Raw genomic sequence first — 15,691 nt, 5'->3', positions numbered from 1 at the left:
GCTAATGTTTCATTCATTAACTTCCATCGATACCTTCTATCAAATGCACACGCACTAATGTTCACCAGGCACACGCTAACATTTTGCTTGGTAATCACGAGAAAGCAGTTGCACGACAAACTAGTCTCTTTAGGCATTTTTATACAAGTTTTTTATTCACAATGTTAATGGGGGAGGTCAACGTGTCAGTTAATTTACTCTCTGGCTGCTTTGTGCTCAGAGCTGACAGACTCACACTCACACACACACAAAAAAAAAGGGTCCAGCCTTTGTAAAATAACAAAACCCATGTTTATCAATGTGAAAGCAGAATATGAATCGTTGTCATAATTAAAGTAAAAAAGTCTTTAAGCTGGAATTAATAGGAGATAACAGGATGGGTGTTTTCTGAATGAGCAGCATTGTTCCACACACACACCTATAAAATGGACAGTCAGTATTTTAACACTTTTGTCATGCCCTTTTACAAATTTTAGGCACTGAGTTTCAACATTCAACACAAACATTATGACGCACACGAGGCACAAAAACAAAACGTGACATTTACAGACAGGATTACAGGAGAAACACGGCGTTCTTTCAGACTTCAGGACGGTTTGGCTCTGAACGTGCAGAGAAAGAAACAAAGGAAGCCAAGCTTCATTTCCTGAAAAAGGCGTTGCGGGTGATGCTGTACAACAGGTGATGAGGCTTTCGCTTTGGAGGTTCAGCCAGTGAAAAGACCTGCTGCTGAGGCACGCTGGTTGGGATGGTGATGTGACGCTGGTGAAGTGGGTGAAGGTTTTGGTGCAAGTTTTGGGGGTGTGGGGGGACAGAACCAGAGTAACCAACATCTAAAAGGTGCAAAAAACAAAACAAAAACAAAAACAAATGAGTATGTAAAGCAAATTATACAAAATCTTTATTTTTTTTAGAATATAAAGTCAAAAGCAGCTTAAAATGAAGAAATATTTTGTCCTTACTTTTGATCTTCCCCTGTTTGGCCCTTCTGGCATTAACAATCGCCCGTCTCCTTTGCTCTTCGCTGATATCAATTCCTGCCAAGGCACACACACAAACACATCTTCAGGCCAAAATATTTACTACCCACTTACTCAGAAATCTTTTTACCCTGTTCACCTTTCACTTGACATCTCTCTACAGTGGCTGCTTGTATTCTCAGTGAAAGGAATTTGGCTCGACTCACCCATCTCCTGGTCCTCCTTGACTCTGTGCCTCTCCTTGGCAAACGCTTGTAACCACCTCTGCTTGTCCTCGGCCTTCCTGCAGCAAAGCGCACACATAAACTCCAGAGTGGAGGAGTGGCGCAAGCGCAGAGCATTCTTCAGGGTCAGTCCCAGGTCCGCGTCCCGTCCGTCGGGCACGTCCACCACCTCAGTCTGGTCCATATCCAGTCGTCCACGGTAGTGAAGCAGGTCTCTGCGCAGCACGTCTTTTTTACAGTAGACCAGCTGATGGTCGAACAGGAAGAAGCTGCGCTGTTGCATTTTGCCTTGCCGGACAATTCGAGTCAGCTCACCAGAGTGGATCAACTCTGAGCTGCGCTCTAACACATCGGGTCCCTGGGACAACATGTTTCCAAATATATTCAGCCAAAAGATTTGAGGCAGCATACATCCAACACTATGCTGAACAATTAGAAACAGAATTAAATGTGATTAGAGGGCATATTCACCTCCCAGTGCAATATGGCGACCTGCCAGTGAGCAATGGTGTCGATACTCTCTAGCCGTCTCTTCCTCTCATTGATTAGACTGGCGACATTCTTCATAGCCTCGTATGCTTCGCTCACTCCATTGTGGTCGCTGCATTAAATCAACAACACAGCAGTGAAAACAGGGCCCGCAGATGGAAAAGCACATTTCCATTAACAGTGAAACATCGCTTCAATCTCACTAATGGAACAGTAAGAAATCAGTAAAGTAGTGGGATGGACAGAGCTAACAGTGAAGCTAACAAATAAATAAAATATAATCATAATTTATTTAGTGACTTAACTCCTTCCCCCATAAAGACAACATCTGACGCCCTCTTTGTTAAACGTTTAACAACTATTAGAAGAGGTTCTGGATTTTTCCAAGGTATCCCTGGTAAGCTGATGCACAGTCATTTTATTCTGGAATATATTAATCAACACTGAAGGAGTTTGTTTACGGCCGACACTATGGAATGCATGCTACAGGTCTTTAAACAGTGCCTGAAAGTACCTGTGGTCTTTGGGCGTGTACTTGAGCAGTTCTCCTAGCTGCAGAGGGTATTTACAGATCTTCTGGACAGGTGTGAGTAAGAAACCAGCAATAGAGATGTCAATCATCTGCTGGAGGAGGCGACAGGCCTCAAAGAAATGCTTATATTTTCCCAACTTCATTAGCCGCTGCAGCTCAGCACAGGCTGCGGGATGAGTATTACAGTACTCCGAGTAGAGTATGGAGAAGCCTTCCCCCTTAAAATAAAAAGACAAATGATGATCAATCATTCAGACCAGAGTTAACATAGTTAATTAACAGCATTAAGTGCAGCCACTACCTGCTGGAGAAAGCATGAGCCTATTTCACTGAGGTGTGGCTGGTCCTTGTTGTACTTCTTTTCTAGTTCTCGGAGGAACTGCCTCTGAAACTTGTAGATGTCTTCTATGTTGCTGAAGATGGTTTTCAGCTGCAGCTCGGTGAACATGTCAGGGTGTTTCCGGCACTGGCGGATATAACCCTGAAACATAAACGGCATCAGTGTTTGGGACTGAGAGAAAATATGACATGACAACAGTTCATATACTGGCCAACAGGTGGTGCTGGAAGGTGGAATTTAAAATTCTTGGAAACATGAGTTTGATTATCAGGGATTTTGCATTTCTTGAAAACAAGCTTATTACAAATGCTGCTGACACTGACTGGAATTCAAGATGTAAATCATCTCTAGATCAAGTTAAGTGCCAATGTGAGGCACATAGTTTAATCCAGCTGTTTTCAGTGTGTGGAGTGAGGCTGATGCAATCAAGCTGTCCTTTATTTCATAAAAAAAGAAAAAATCTAAAACAAAACAAGACACCTTGGACCATTTTGTCTTTGTTGTTATTGAGTGGTGAAAGCTGTTGGATGGTGGGTGGAAGGTAAACTTTTGTATTTGGAAGCCAGGGTATGCTAGAGTGCTACAAGTCTGAGAACCACCAGCTTTGCTTTGAAACCCTTACCTCACAAATGTCTTTCAGGTGTTTGATGTAGATGCGCTCCGTATTCATGATTTCTTGAACCACATTGGTTCTCATCTGCTGCCTGTGCTGAGAGCTGTGTGTGTCTCTGGGAGCTGGATCTTCCTGGTCTGCTACACTCTCCACACTTTCAGCACTCGAGTGCTCCTGATTCACACGCACCTGAAACACATTCACCACCGACACAATTGGACCTCCTGAGCATCATCTGAATGATCAGAAAGCCTAACTTCAAGTCGCAAAAAATATTCAGCCAATGGTTTCTTTTTCCAGTTGCAAAACTTAAAATAAAATGTTAAAGCTCATATGCAAAGTGGCATAATTACAACAATAGATACTTAAGCCACAAGAGTCTTTTGAGGTTTAAGTACCTTTTATATCTAAGATCTGTCCACATCACTTAGGTAACAACATGTGCAAGTTTAACCAGCTCCTGTTCACCAACATTGATTCAGCTACAAGCAACTACACAGCAATCCTCACCTGCCTGTCAAAGAACCTCACCATGGTGACCGCCTGCCTAATTAACACTCAACTGTCAATCAAGTATGGTCACTACAGAAACCAGCCGCGCCCCTTCTTCAGAGGGCTGCTGGGGTTTGTTTGGAGCTAAGCCAGTTTGAAAGTCTTTTCTGTGCTGCCAGAAAGCAAACACAAATCAGACACACGGGTCAGGAAGTCCACTTACCCTCACAAAGCTGGAGGGGAACCAGGCCTCTCTGTCGGCCCCCCTGCCCCACCACCAGTCCTTATGTGAGGCCTCCAAGACACGGATTACATCTCCAGCCTTGAAGGCCAGCTCCTGCTCCTCCATGGTCACATGGTCCCAGAGAGCCTCAGCATAAACTGCGTGGCCAGAGCTTATCCACTGAGCAGCACACAAACAGATAAGATAAACATACAATTACATGCAGGCCAAACCCATGTCTAACATGTAAGATTATGTATAGGCTTGTGGACCAAGCACTGGTTGTGTGTTCTGCTGAACTGAGGCCAGACATCTTGGAAATGGGCACATTAACATTTGTGCACAGCTGTTTGTGAGCCAGCAGGGTGGCAAGATAAGTACGGCGTCAGAAACTAGAAGCACATTTTTGGAAGAGATCTTTGCAAGTGTTGCAACGTGACAAGATTCCCTCCCTCAACCTCACCTCACTGAGCACAGAGAGCTCCACCCCTGGCTGGAGGTAGGGTGTCACGTCAGTGAGCTCGTCGAAGCTGCCCTCCTCCTCCTCGCTCACGCTGTCATCGAGTGTGGCAGAGCACTCTGAAACACCATCTGCAACATGTATGTAGAGATGAAAACACTGTAGGGACCAGAAGAATCTCAGCAAACTCTCAACAAACGCAGAAAGAAGCCACATACACAGGAAAGCTTGTGCCTGACTCCATATCAGCATTTTCCTGCAACACACTTATTGACATTCCTACACTCCAGTTGTCCCACAAACTAAATTGTTTAATCTCTTGTGAAACACAAACAACCCCAGGGGCACGTTCAGTCTGTGAGCGGTGTGCAAAGTTCTGCTGTTTTCTGTTTCCAAGGTATTAAAAAGAATTAGAACAGTATTTAGTTCTTATTGCTCAAAACTGCCTGAGAACTTGGGTAAAATCTACCCTTTCATAGGAAGTACGCATTTTTCAGTATACGTTACTCCCCTACTGGATTTAAGAGAGACCAACTGCTCGACTATGATCTCAGCAATTCTGCTATATAAGCGGAGGGACAGCCATGCAAGAATCAGGATGATTGGCTAAATTTGGTTAGCAGTTCAGCAGTTGTAAACAGAAATAGAAGATAGGCCAGGGAGGACTGTTAGCACAAACCAGTTTCAGTAATAAAGATGGGAGAACTAAGGCTCAGTTTCCCAGACATGGATTAAGTCCATGTCTTTTGTTTTTCTTTGTCTGGGACACGAGGCTTAATCTATGTCTGGGAAAACTTTCATTAAAAGTCACTGGCTGACTCTATACGTTTGATTTTGCTCCATTTCTTAACTGAAAGAAACAAGACTGGATTATCTTGTGATTTATTGATATCACTTAAGTGATGGTAAACTTATTAAGTACAGCTTCATACAGTCATTATGCTCAGAGGTAGCTAAATGAAAACGAGGGGTTTCCTTTAAACTGTTCAACAGGCTTTAAGGTGCGTTTGCTCTACCTTAATGGTGCAGCAGCTGCAATGTTTGAACACCACCAACTTTGTGTTACATTAGCACAAAACAGCTCTCACCGCTGAGCACCCTGTGGAGTCTACGGCGGCCTACGCGGTCCAGTCCGATGGGGGTACTCTGGGAGAGAGCGGAGGGTCGAAACCTGGCAGACACTCCTCTGTAAGGGGGCACCTGATGGGAAGGGATTGGTGGTCGCGACAACGCCTGCAGAGAGGGCGAAAATGAAAAAGAAAATTGTCACACAGAACTAACAGACAATACTGTGTGCAAATATAATCATCAGCTGCTATTTATTCTCCCCCATATTCTCTGAGTGCTTTAAGTATTACAAAAAGAAGCGAAGCCTGTGTGCATTTGGTTGAGATCCAAAAAAAAGAGTCTTTATGTATAAAGACTCTTTGAAGCATGACAATATATCAAACTGGAGAATGCGGGTGATGTGGTTTTGTTTTATTATGCCTGATATAAGTGTTTATTTATTTTGCCAGCCTTCTCCCACAATTAATTCAAAGACTTTACAGCTGGAAAATAAAAGAAACATACCAAACAATATTTACCAATTCTGCCCACTAAAAATTGCTTGTGTGCCTTTGCAATTTTACCATAGACGTTAAACTTCTACAGGAAGACAGACAAGCTTGAAGCTGGTGAACCAGATTGGGAACAGATCTGCAACTTTGTTAGTGATTTCTTCTTCCAACTTTCAAAGAGATGTGATCTATGAATTCTTCATCTAGGGTCAGACTATCAACACGGTTCTGTTGTACGTACCACTGTTTATTTTTAGGATGCCATTTAGAAGATTCAACGGTGATCTGATTCTGCTTAGCTTTTTGAACACACCCAGAAATTTGACAATTTAATCAGATACCTGAGCAATGATTTTGCTCACTACTTGTCTTAAGTGTCAGATTTGCCTCACTCTTACTTTGTTTTCTTCCCCAAGATCAAGTTCAAGTTCATGGGTTGCTACTGTGACACAGTAGAGGACATCCAATTGTCCAAATGGTCCGACTTTACTTTGACTTTCAATCAATAACGACCAAATTCAAATCAGGTCTTGCTTTTACTTTAACTGGACAGAGTAACAACAATTTTTAAGAAAGAGTCAAAGAAAGATCTATAACTAATGAAAACAACTAAAGTTTGAGGACTTTTGCACAAAATGTATAAAACCTGTAAAAGCTTACAGTGGGAAGGTTGTCTTCCTTCAGCTCAGCATCAGGAGGGAACAGATCCACTGGTCCTATCACAGAGATGGGCCGCTGCCTCCTGGCCTGAATGTCCCCATTCATGCTGCAGCTTTCAGGGCTCTCTCCGTTCATGTATGCATCATTACCAGTGCCGTCTTTACGCTGCAGTGGATTTGCACTCCTTTCCTCAGAAAGAAGCTCTCCGACTTCCTCGGGGATGGAATGTTTCCTGGAAAGCAGCTGTCCATAGTCAGAAATGGGCCGTGGTCTCGGGCGCCCCCTTTTTTGTCTGGACTTGACAGAGGATGTTTCCGTGGTAGGTGTGGCTTCATCTGTGGGAGATGTGGGGGATATGGGTGACTCTGAGGCGGATGATGGAGAGATAGGTGTGCTGCTGGTTGACGGGGAGAGCTCCTCCGTTTGAAAAAGAGCTTCTTGTCCTTGGTGGTCTGACGTCACCTGTGAGATCAAAGCAAAAAGTTGGAAACTAAACTGACTTTCCCTTGTCCTCCAACCTGCACTGGAGAACAATTATCTACTAGGAAGAACATCTGTTAATCAGAAACAGAACAAGCTACTTTCAGCTGCTCCTTTATTCACAGAAGAGGGTCGCCATCACGGGTAGCTCCTCATGTTTGATTTCGCAGTTTTTAAATCGCCTTTCCTGAAGGGCCAAAAATTTTTTCGGCCATCCCGAGATCAAATTAGGAACCCGTTGCTTGTTAGATGAATGTGTAAACCACTACATTAGAGAGTAAAATTAAAAACCATTAGAGTTAAATGCAGAAAGAGCTTTCTTGGAATCAGAGCAAAGGTGTTTCAAAGCTTTATCTCGTGAGAAACATTTTTTATCAAGTGAAAGGACTCTTGTTGACGCAGTAAGAGGCTCAAAATACTGAACACAATCAAACCAGGGCTTATCATATTCAAACAAAAACTGCAGCAGAAATTGCAACAATACGAACAAATAGATGTTACCACACTGCATGCATCTGAGCAGGTATTATATATTTAAGAGTCCATTATTGGGTAAGAGTTACCCACGGCGAAGTTATTTCTCCAAATCTTTTTAGCCAGCAAAGCCAAATCTCACCTCCTGCTTTTCTCGATCTGGGTCCGGACTCCGGCAAATACACTGGAAGGGCACACAGTAGGCTAGCACCATTGTGAAACGCAGACTAACACACAGGCTGGCTTGTGGTCCCAAGGCCAAGTCCTTAAAAACTTAAGTCCTTAGGTTTTTCAAGCCAGTAACAGCCGCTCGATGTCTGATGTAAACAAATCTGTTTTTCCTGTTCATCTTTCAGGAGAAAATGTCATCCATAGGCTAAAAGTCATCTTGCTAAAATCATCTCTTAATGGTCCCTGTCTACTTGATGGTGCTGCTTGCTGTTCCAGGCCCAGTGCTCATGGCGTTGGCCTTTGCTCCGCTGGGCTGCATCTAGAGGAAAGGGGGAGAAATGAGGGCTGTACGGACTCATAGCCTCCAACCCTCCCACAGCAACAGGACTTGCTGCTTTGCGCAAGGGCCACTAATCATAAACAAAGCCTAATCATTAACTCTCTGAGCTCCTTCGGCGTGCCCGTCAGCATGGAACAGCTGACTTCACCATGTGACTCCACAGCATCAGAAGTGCGCAGTCAGAACTGACAGAAAAAAAGCAATGTGAATCGATGGCGTTATTTATTTGACACTCAAGGGGACTTTGGACAGGATAAACCTCTCTCTCATTCGTTTCCTTTTAGCATACGTGCATCCTACTGACAAGCCTCACGTCAACACAAGTACTTATCTCAATTTGCTGGAATCCTGCCAGATTCAAAGATCGCTCTAAAGTGGGAGAAGTAATATTTCACTTCCCAAGACAAGGGTCAAAGTCGTTCAGCTGGCACCTATAAGTCACCACTCAGTTCTGCATGATAAGAAATCGAACCTTTCTTCTGTCTTTCAGCACTTCTTTAAACCCAAACAGTCATCCTAAAGATATGAACCCCATGCTCTTCTGTGAATTGATAAATAATCTGAAACATGCTTGTTCTTGAGCAGTAGATTAATTTATCAATAACCAGCTAAATAATCGACAGGCGAGTTGCACAAAAATAACATCCTAATTATTACTGTTCGACAACGTGTTAAAAGGTGTCACATCTGTTAATGAGCATGGAAAAGAGACACACACACACACACAAAAAAAGACATTACTTCAGGTTGGACTTCAGATTTGCAGCCTTACCTCATTTGGTGATGCGATGCCCTCAGTCTGCTCTTGTTGCTGTGAATGTTCTCTTTGGCTGAATAGGGATGAACTGCATTCTACCATCTGCTTATAATCACTTGTTGTGGCTACAGCCGGTGACTCATAATGAGCAGAGATATCGGGTAAAGTCTGCTCTGTTGTCTCGGGGGGCTCCCAGAAAGGGGCGCTGATAATCACCTGGTGGGGTTGTGGGCTGTTGTTGTGTTCAGGCTGGGGCTGGACCAGAGGAGTGTGCTCGACAGACGTGGCCTGAGCCGTGACAAGCACGGGCCGGCGCTGTCGCTCATTGGTATGCAGGAAAGGGATACGACGAGAGTAGTCATCATGGAGGCGGCACGAGGGGGACATGGGAGATAGAGGTGTGGAACTCGGGGAGGGACTTCGCCTGCGTCGCACAGTTAAGTCAGTCATGCTGCCGACTAGCTTCAACATCGGTGGCTTAGTCTTAACAGGGCTCTTCTTGCGTGTAATACCTTGGCCCCGGAGATCAACTGAGGAGGTGCTAGAGGTCCTTTCGATGTTTGTTGTCCCATTTGATATGCTAGTCCTCAGGAGGTCTTCCTGTGGGGAAGGAGGACCTGGAGATGGCGCTTTACGTCTAAATAGATTGAGGTTCTCTGCACTTTTGCTCAGTCTGCTCAGCACCTTCACATTTGTGTTGTCACTTGTATTCTCAGTTTGAACATCGAGCTTTGATGTCTGATCTGATTTCTGAGTGGTATTTGCATTGCTTCCTGCTTTTCTCCCATTCCCAGAGTCAAATAAAGTGATGCGCCCCGCTCCATACGCTCTCCTGATACTCCTGGACAATCGCGAATTGCGCGCAAGACCATCCCCATAATTATCCTCCTCATCGTAGTCATCATTATCTGAGCCGTACTGGCTTAACAAAGCCAATGTTTGGCCTGTAAAACTTCCCTTAGAAACAGTATATCCTTCAGAGCTCTTTGAATGATTTGCTAGATCCGCTACACACAGATTAGAATTATTTACAACTGTGCCATTAGCCCTTTCCTGATTGGGCAACGAAGGATTATCTCCATCAAGGTTGGATGCCCCTCTGGTCTGAATACCCTGAAGCACAGACGACCGCAGTTTTTTGAAGGAGTCCACAACACCTATGCCTGAAAGTCCGCTGCCTTGGGCCGAGGTCGGATCATCTGCATTTGGACTTTGAGCAGTGACGGTGCCCTTCCTTGAGTTAGAAAAAAGCCTCATAATTCTTGAGGAGTAGGGCTTTCCTTCAGGCTGACATGAAACTGAGCTGGACCAAGCAGAGGAGTTGATAACATTCAGTTTGCTCTCATCAGAGTGAAGACCAGCACTCATTGGTTGCACCTGGGCACCATATCCAGACAGCAGGTATGGGACTGCACTTCTTTCAGCGTGGTTCTGGGATGGATATATATCACTGAGGGGTCTGCTCCGGATCAGTGGGTCAGTTTTTGTATTGTGGAGTTGTGAGAGAGGGTCTTCGCTTGCAGACAAGACCCTGTCCTTTTGTCCTGCCTGCAAAACAGAGGTTAATTTAAAAATCTTTCCATTTTTCAGTGCTTTTCAAAGTTCACAAGAAAAAAAAATACAATTAATAATCAAATTAAGTTTGATCAGCTCAAATAAAATGAAAAGACTGTCACCTGAATACATTCTAAAGCTGTGTATCATCTGTGTTTTTGCCTAAGAATAGAGGAAGTGAATCATTAGGAGTGTGAGATTTTACTGAGCATGCCTCATGTATTTGTCCTTGATGCTGTATTTCAATGTCCAAGGCAAACTGAGGCCCAGGCTGGGGGTGGTGGTGGTGCCAAGTTCAGCTTTACATGTGTGTGATTCAGGACAGAGGCTAATGCAGCTGAGGCTTTGAAGTGGGGCTTTGTGAGCGTGACTAAGCAATGAAGCCTGCTAATCCATTGTGATTAATGCAATAAATTGCCCAGTTTTCTCCCGAATGCATAGAAGATGAGGTGATGGTGAAGGCTGTATGGTCTTCAAATCAGTGACACTTTTCACCTCATAGCACATCATACTAAATCTATAGCTGAACTCTGAAATATTTCATACATAAAATATAGAAGTCTCCATTTTATTTAAAAAAATGCAAATGTTTAGTATTCTTTTCAGTCACAAATAAATAATGATTTTACAGCACAATTTTCTTCATTTTTAATGTCCATAGATTAAAAATGTATATATAGACCTGATCTTGATTTCTATGTAAGGAGCTAGGATGACATACAATGATATTATAAACTAATAAATAACCAATTATAACAACTGGTTATACACTGAGACCAAGGAAAGTTTAATTACAGTTGAAAAGAACCAATTTATGTAGCTGTTAACATACACAGATAGTTATTCATCAAATATAAAATCTACAAAAATATACTCATTATAGTCAGTTCATGTATTTTGCTTAGGAGAGCTCGTATGCATGCTTTATTGTTTTACATTCGTTACACTAAAACTATTTAAACAGAGGAAAATGTCAAAAATAGCCAACATGAATTACTCTTAACAGGATGAAGACAGTCTTTTATGGTTTGAAGAGAGCACTGCCTTCAGTTTTTGTTGCAGGGATCCTGGAATGCTCCCAAACTCCCTGGCTGCGTGCAACGTTAAGAGCAGATGAGCTTTCTCCGTCAACCCCTCAGTGGAATCTGCTGTCACTTCAACCAGCTTGCTTCATCGCTATGAACACTTATGTAAACACAGAGCCACCGCTGCCAAGCACCGCTGCTGACAGACAGTAAACACCCCCCCACACACACACACACAATCCTAAACAATGCGCTGCTTTCAAACTATTGCTGAATTGTCTTCTTGTGCTTTCTCCTCCACAGCCACTGAGGAATCACGCAGAGCACCAAAGTGGACCCCCCCCCCCCTCCCAAAAAACAGACAAGATCGATTATTCCATCTACTTTCCAAGCAGAAAGATAGGAGATAGGGAAGGAATGTCTTCAGCCTCTGCAGCTTGTTTTTGTTTGGAATACTCACCTCATGCTATCAGCAGTTCTAACAAATGCCCTATCCTTTAGTACCTTTACGCCTTCTTCCTGCAGTAGGACACCAACTGTCACAGGCCAGTTGGCGTCGCCTAATGCTTGGCAGTGGCATTAGTCAGAGTCAAGCTGACACAGGTGGCTACTGTTTCACATGCTGGCAAAACAGGCTTTAATCATCAACAGCGTGTGTGCAAGATGCTTTTACATTGCAGTAAATCTACAGTAACCATGACTTTTGCTGCATGCATCAAGATAACAATGTTAGCTTTGATGTGGATATATATTTAACACCCAATAGCAATCCACACTTTTGAGGTTGCAACAGGAAGAGGATCCTCTGCCAAAACAAACATGCGGCGCTACCTGCCGTCGGGACCCCTTGGGAATAAGGAAGCAGCTGAAAGCAGCATGTTACAGGGGAAATATATAACAGGCTATTTTCATAATCAATTAATAGCTGACATTAAATTTCAATCGGACTTACTAAACTTTGCTGCAGTTTTGTCACATTAATATTCTAAATTTCTTTAGGGTGTTTTAGGGCATCCATACATCCATCACATATTGCTTTCTATATTTATGCTTTTTATTTTGCGTTAATACATTACATTTTCTATGAAAAGGTTTGATACGCACCTCCAAACACATTTTTTCTCAGCTTTAACAAGTCTTTGACTCATGCTTTATCTTTCCTTTTAAGTTAGAGGAAATATCGAAACAACAAATCCTGCCAGTAAATACACTCCTCGAGCTCATAAGCATGTCAGAACAACCAGACAAGCAGTACTTACGTATGCGCTAATAAATCACTTTCACAACCACAAACTTGGTCATGCTGCCCGAGTACCAGAACCACCGCTTTTCTCCAGCTTCCTCTTGCTAATCTGTGGATGGGAGCGGCACACTGGGGCCCTGGTCCAGAGTTAATTAGGAGCTGAGGGAGGATCTCCCCCTCCTCACTACCACGAAAGGCGGCCAGCTGGATCCAGTTTCAGATTAGACTCCCAGGATGAACATGCATCCACATGCATAAACACAAACATCCATACATGGGCACAAGCAAAAATGCACTTAACCCCCCCCCCCAAAAAACACACACAAAAAAAACAAAAAACACACACACACGTACGTGAGGATCCTCTCCTGTAATGTATGGCCTTTGTGCATAAGCTTGGATACTGCAGCACATATACACATAGAGCACGGAGAAAAGCATTGAAATGACTGACTCCCTTCCTGTTTGGCTGGAAATCTCCAGCCGTCGGTTATGTAAGTATTTACAAGAAACAAGCGTAAGAGACTTTCTGCCCACAGTTCACCTCTGCAGAGGTATGCCCCCCCCCCTTGGCTAAGCTAAAACTTATTAAGAAGACAAAATGAAGTCAGCATTAAACTGAAAGACCACCAGACAGACGGTATCAAGGGAAAGTCTGATTTTTCATTTTCTTCTCTCCGGCTTAACCCTGAGACAGACATCACCCTGCAGCAATGTCACTTTACTAGTCTTCCATTTGCCTCAATGGAAAAAAAGCTGTGAGGAAGAGAAGACTGTATTCCTCTGGACTGAACAGACTGGCTGATTAGCTAAATTGGTGTGCGTAAATGGGGTTTTGTGAAACGTAAGCTGAGCATATGTCGAGTGCAAGAGGAAAGAGTTCAATATATTTGTCTTTCTCTTGTTGCGAAAGGATTTTTGCAAGATTAAGCAACTCTTGACAATATTCTGTATGTGTATGTGTCTATATAGTAAAGTCCTTTTTATGCTTGTGACCTGGACTTTTATTCTGCTTTCAAGCTGAAAAGAAAAGCTTCAGCAAATGGACTCAGAAGGAAGTCTACTGTGTTTGGGATCAGTGTATAGATGTGGGAGTGGGTATAGCTTGTTTCTTTTCCATTCCAGGCATAATCTGATTAGAGCAGCTCTACCACTCTGTGTTCAGAACTGGTTTCATCTATAGGCCGATAAGGAAGATCACCAGGTGACTCGGCATTGACTGAGCGACATCTAAAGCCTGTAAATGCCCCCCAGGATTGCATGGCGCAGGGACACAACACTGTAAATCTTTAGTATTTGATGTGATTACGAAATACACAAAAGCTCATGCCTGGATCAGCTGAATTTAATCTATGAGTTCAATTTAAAGGTTAAAGTCTTGCATACATCTGTGACCCAGTTCCTCATTTTTGATCAGGTCATATGGAGGAGAATTGAAGAAGAAACCACGCCCCTTTTCACAGAGCGTGGGAAGTACAGGTGGACGCCAAAGCAGGGAGTGTCACCACTCTCACACAGGCAGCCACTTACTCACCTGATCAAGTGAGGACTGTCATAGACACAGACTGCCAGAAATCTAATACCACACAGTGTAAAAGGCTCAGTGAAGACAAAACACCACTGAGCCTGGTTTCAAGGGCCAGCAGTGTAACCTGACAGCACCGCAAACCACAAGGCTGGACCATTAAATGAAAACAGAAATGTAAAAATGTAATAAGCTTTTTTAAACTACAGAAAGATGAGTTGTAGGCGTTGTATTTTATGTGTCATGAGATCTGGAAGAGAAAGCGGACTACAGTAAAATTATATTGTAGTCATTTGGCTCTGCTGTAAAATTACTGTTCAGGCCCACAATAAATCAGAGGACTCTGGCCTGCGCCTGATTTCACCTCTACAAGTGTCTGTGTGGGACCCAAGTTCATTAAATTGGAGTAAACTCTCCTGCGGCTCAGTGTAGCTCAGTTAGATCCGCAGCAGAATCTGGAAAACAGGGAGTCACGAAAGGGGATTACATCGAGCACTTTTTCTAAGCTCATAAAGAACTAGGGGCCTAACTGCTTATTTATTTCTGCATTAATTAACTTTCTTCGGCTCTTTGTAGTTGCTGGCCCTCCAACTCCCCCCTCCTCTTCCTCCTCCTTCACCAACTCCCTGCACAGCCTGGCATCTCCCACATCACTATAACAACCACGGCTGTAATGCACCACAATATCCCCCGCACCCCGGTCCCATTTCAACTGGTAGCACAACAGAGAAGGTAAACGAAAAAAGAAAAATCACTGCAGCTGTAACCCAAAACCAAACTTCTAAAATCAATTATTAAAATGAAGAGTACCAAAACTTCTGCTCACCCTGCTCATAGTCGCTGATGTTGTCCTCCTGACCTTTTCTCTCTCACGCACATCAACGGAGCAGCTGTTGTAGTTATTTATCCATGGTGTCGGAGCAGTCTCTCGGACCTCCAGGCGCTCGCTGTGTCGCTCTCTCGCTCCCCTCGCAAAAACATATCGCTCACAAATAATTGAGAGAAAAAAAATAGTATGGCAGCTACCTCCGTTAACTAGTCACCCCCCGCAACATACTGAGACAAATGGCTGGCTGACTCCTTGAGCTAGCACCTTAAGCTAGCTCAAGCACGGCTCCACTGATAAAACTTGTGAATTGCGCAAGCTCTGTGGTTTCTTATTTCGCTTTCACCAACCGGCAAAACTCGTTGGTGTGCAAGCGACTGCGATGATAAACACTGAATCATGAAATTTCTCCCGACCTAACTCATGGGACACTCCTAATGTCGCTGGTGACTCCAAGTTAAAAGTGGACTCTCTTGGAGGATCGTGCTGGCGAGCATCACTAATGCACTTGTTGCTGTGCTGTTACAAGGGGCGGGGCCATCGCGAGGTTAAGCTCGAGGTTAGTGGTTGACCACAGGGCGACCATTTTGGTTTGGAGCCAATCGCAATTCAGTAAGTCGTCACCACCGCAAACCACGCCCATTCCAAGGCTCTTCAATGAAGTTAGAACACAGAAGAAAATGCTTCACCTAGTTCCAGCGTCTCTCCGACGACTAAAAAAGAC

The 15,691-nt window shown here is 43.7% G+C and overlaps 1 protein-coding gene across 3 annotated transcripts; it reads right to left on the bottom strand.

The window, feature by feature from the left end:
• Window positions 1-152: 152 nt before the first annotated feature.
• Window positions 153-15,516, bottom strand: spata13 (spermatogenesis associated 13). Of its 3 annotated transcripts, XM_086306218.1 has the most exons (14): window positions 14,968-15,516; window positions 8,810-10,342; window positions 7,669-7,710; window positions 6,573-7,034; window positions 5,442-5,586; window positions 4,357-4,484; window positions 3,894-4,073; window positions 3,188-3,367; window positions 2,527-2,706; window positions 2,208-2,443; window positions 1,676-1,805; window positions 1,187-1,562; window positions 963-1,037; window positions 153-833 (listed from the first exon to the last, which is right to left on the bottom strand). In XM_086306218.1, exons 1-14 carry the CDS (start codon window positions 14,974-14,976, stop codon window positions 640-642), a joined length of 3,870 nt encoding a protein of 1,289 aa, XP_086162344.1. In that variant the 5' UTR covers window positions 14,977-15,516; the 3' UTR covers window positions 153-639. The 3 variants fall into 3 exon arrangements, with proteins under 3 accessions (XP_086162344.1, XP_086162342.1, XP_086162343.1); XM_086306216.1 differs by lacking the exon at window positions 7,669-7,710 and having other exon boundaries at window positions 14,968-15,514; XM_086306217.1 differs by lacking the exons at window positions 7,669-7,710; window positions 14,968-15,516 and adding an exon at window positions 12,633-12,843.
• Window positions 15,517-15,691: the final 175 nt, after the last annotated feature.

The sequence above is a fragment of the Aulonocara sp. 'chitande type north' Nkhata Bay genome, linkage group LG9 (assembly GCF_057382095.1).
Source record: "Aulonocara sp. 'chitande type north' Nkhata Bay isolate Kocher_YH1m ecotype deep benthic linkage group LG9, A_spYH_male_GT1.1, whole genome shotgun sequence".
Classification (NCBI taxonomy): Eukaryota; Metazoa; Chordata; class Actinopteri; order Cichliformes; family Cichlidae; genus Aulonocara; species Aulonocara sp. 'chitande type north' Nkhata Bay.
Note: the sequence above shows the minus strand (reverse complement) of the source record. Positions and strands in the feature narration are given on the sequence as shown.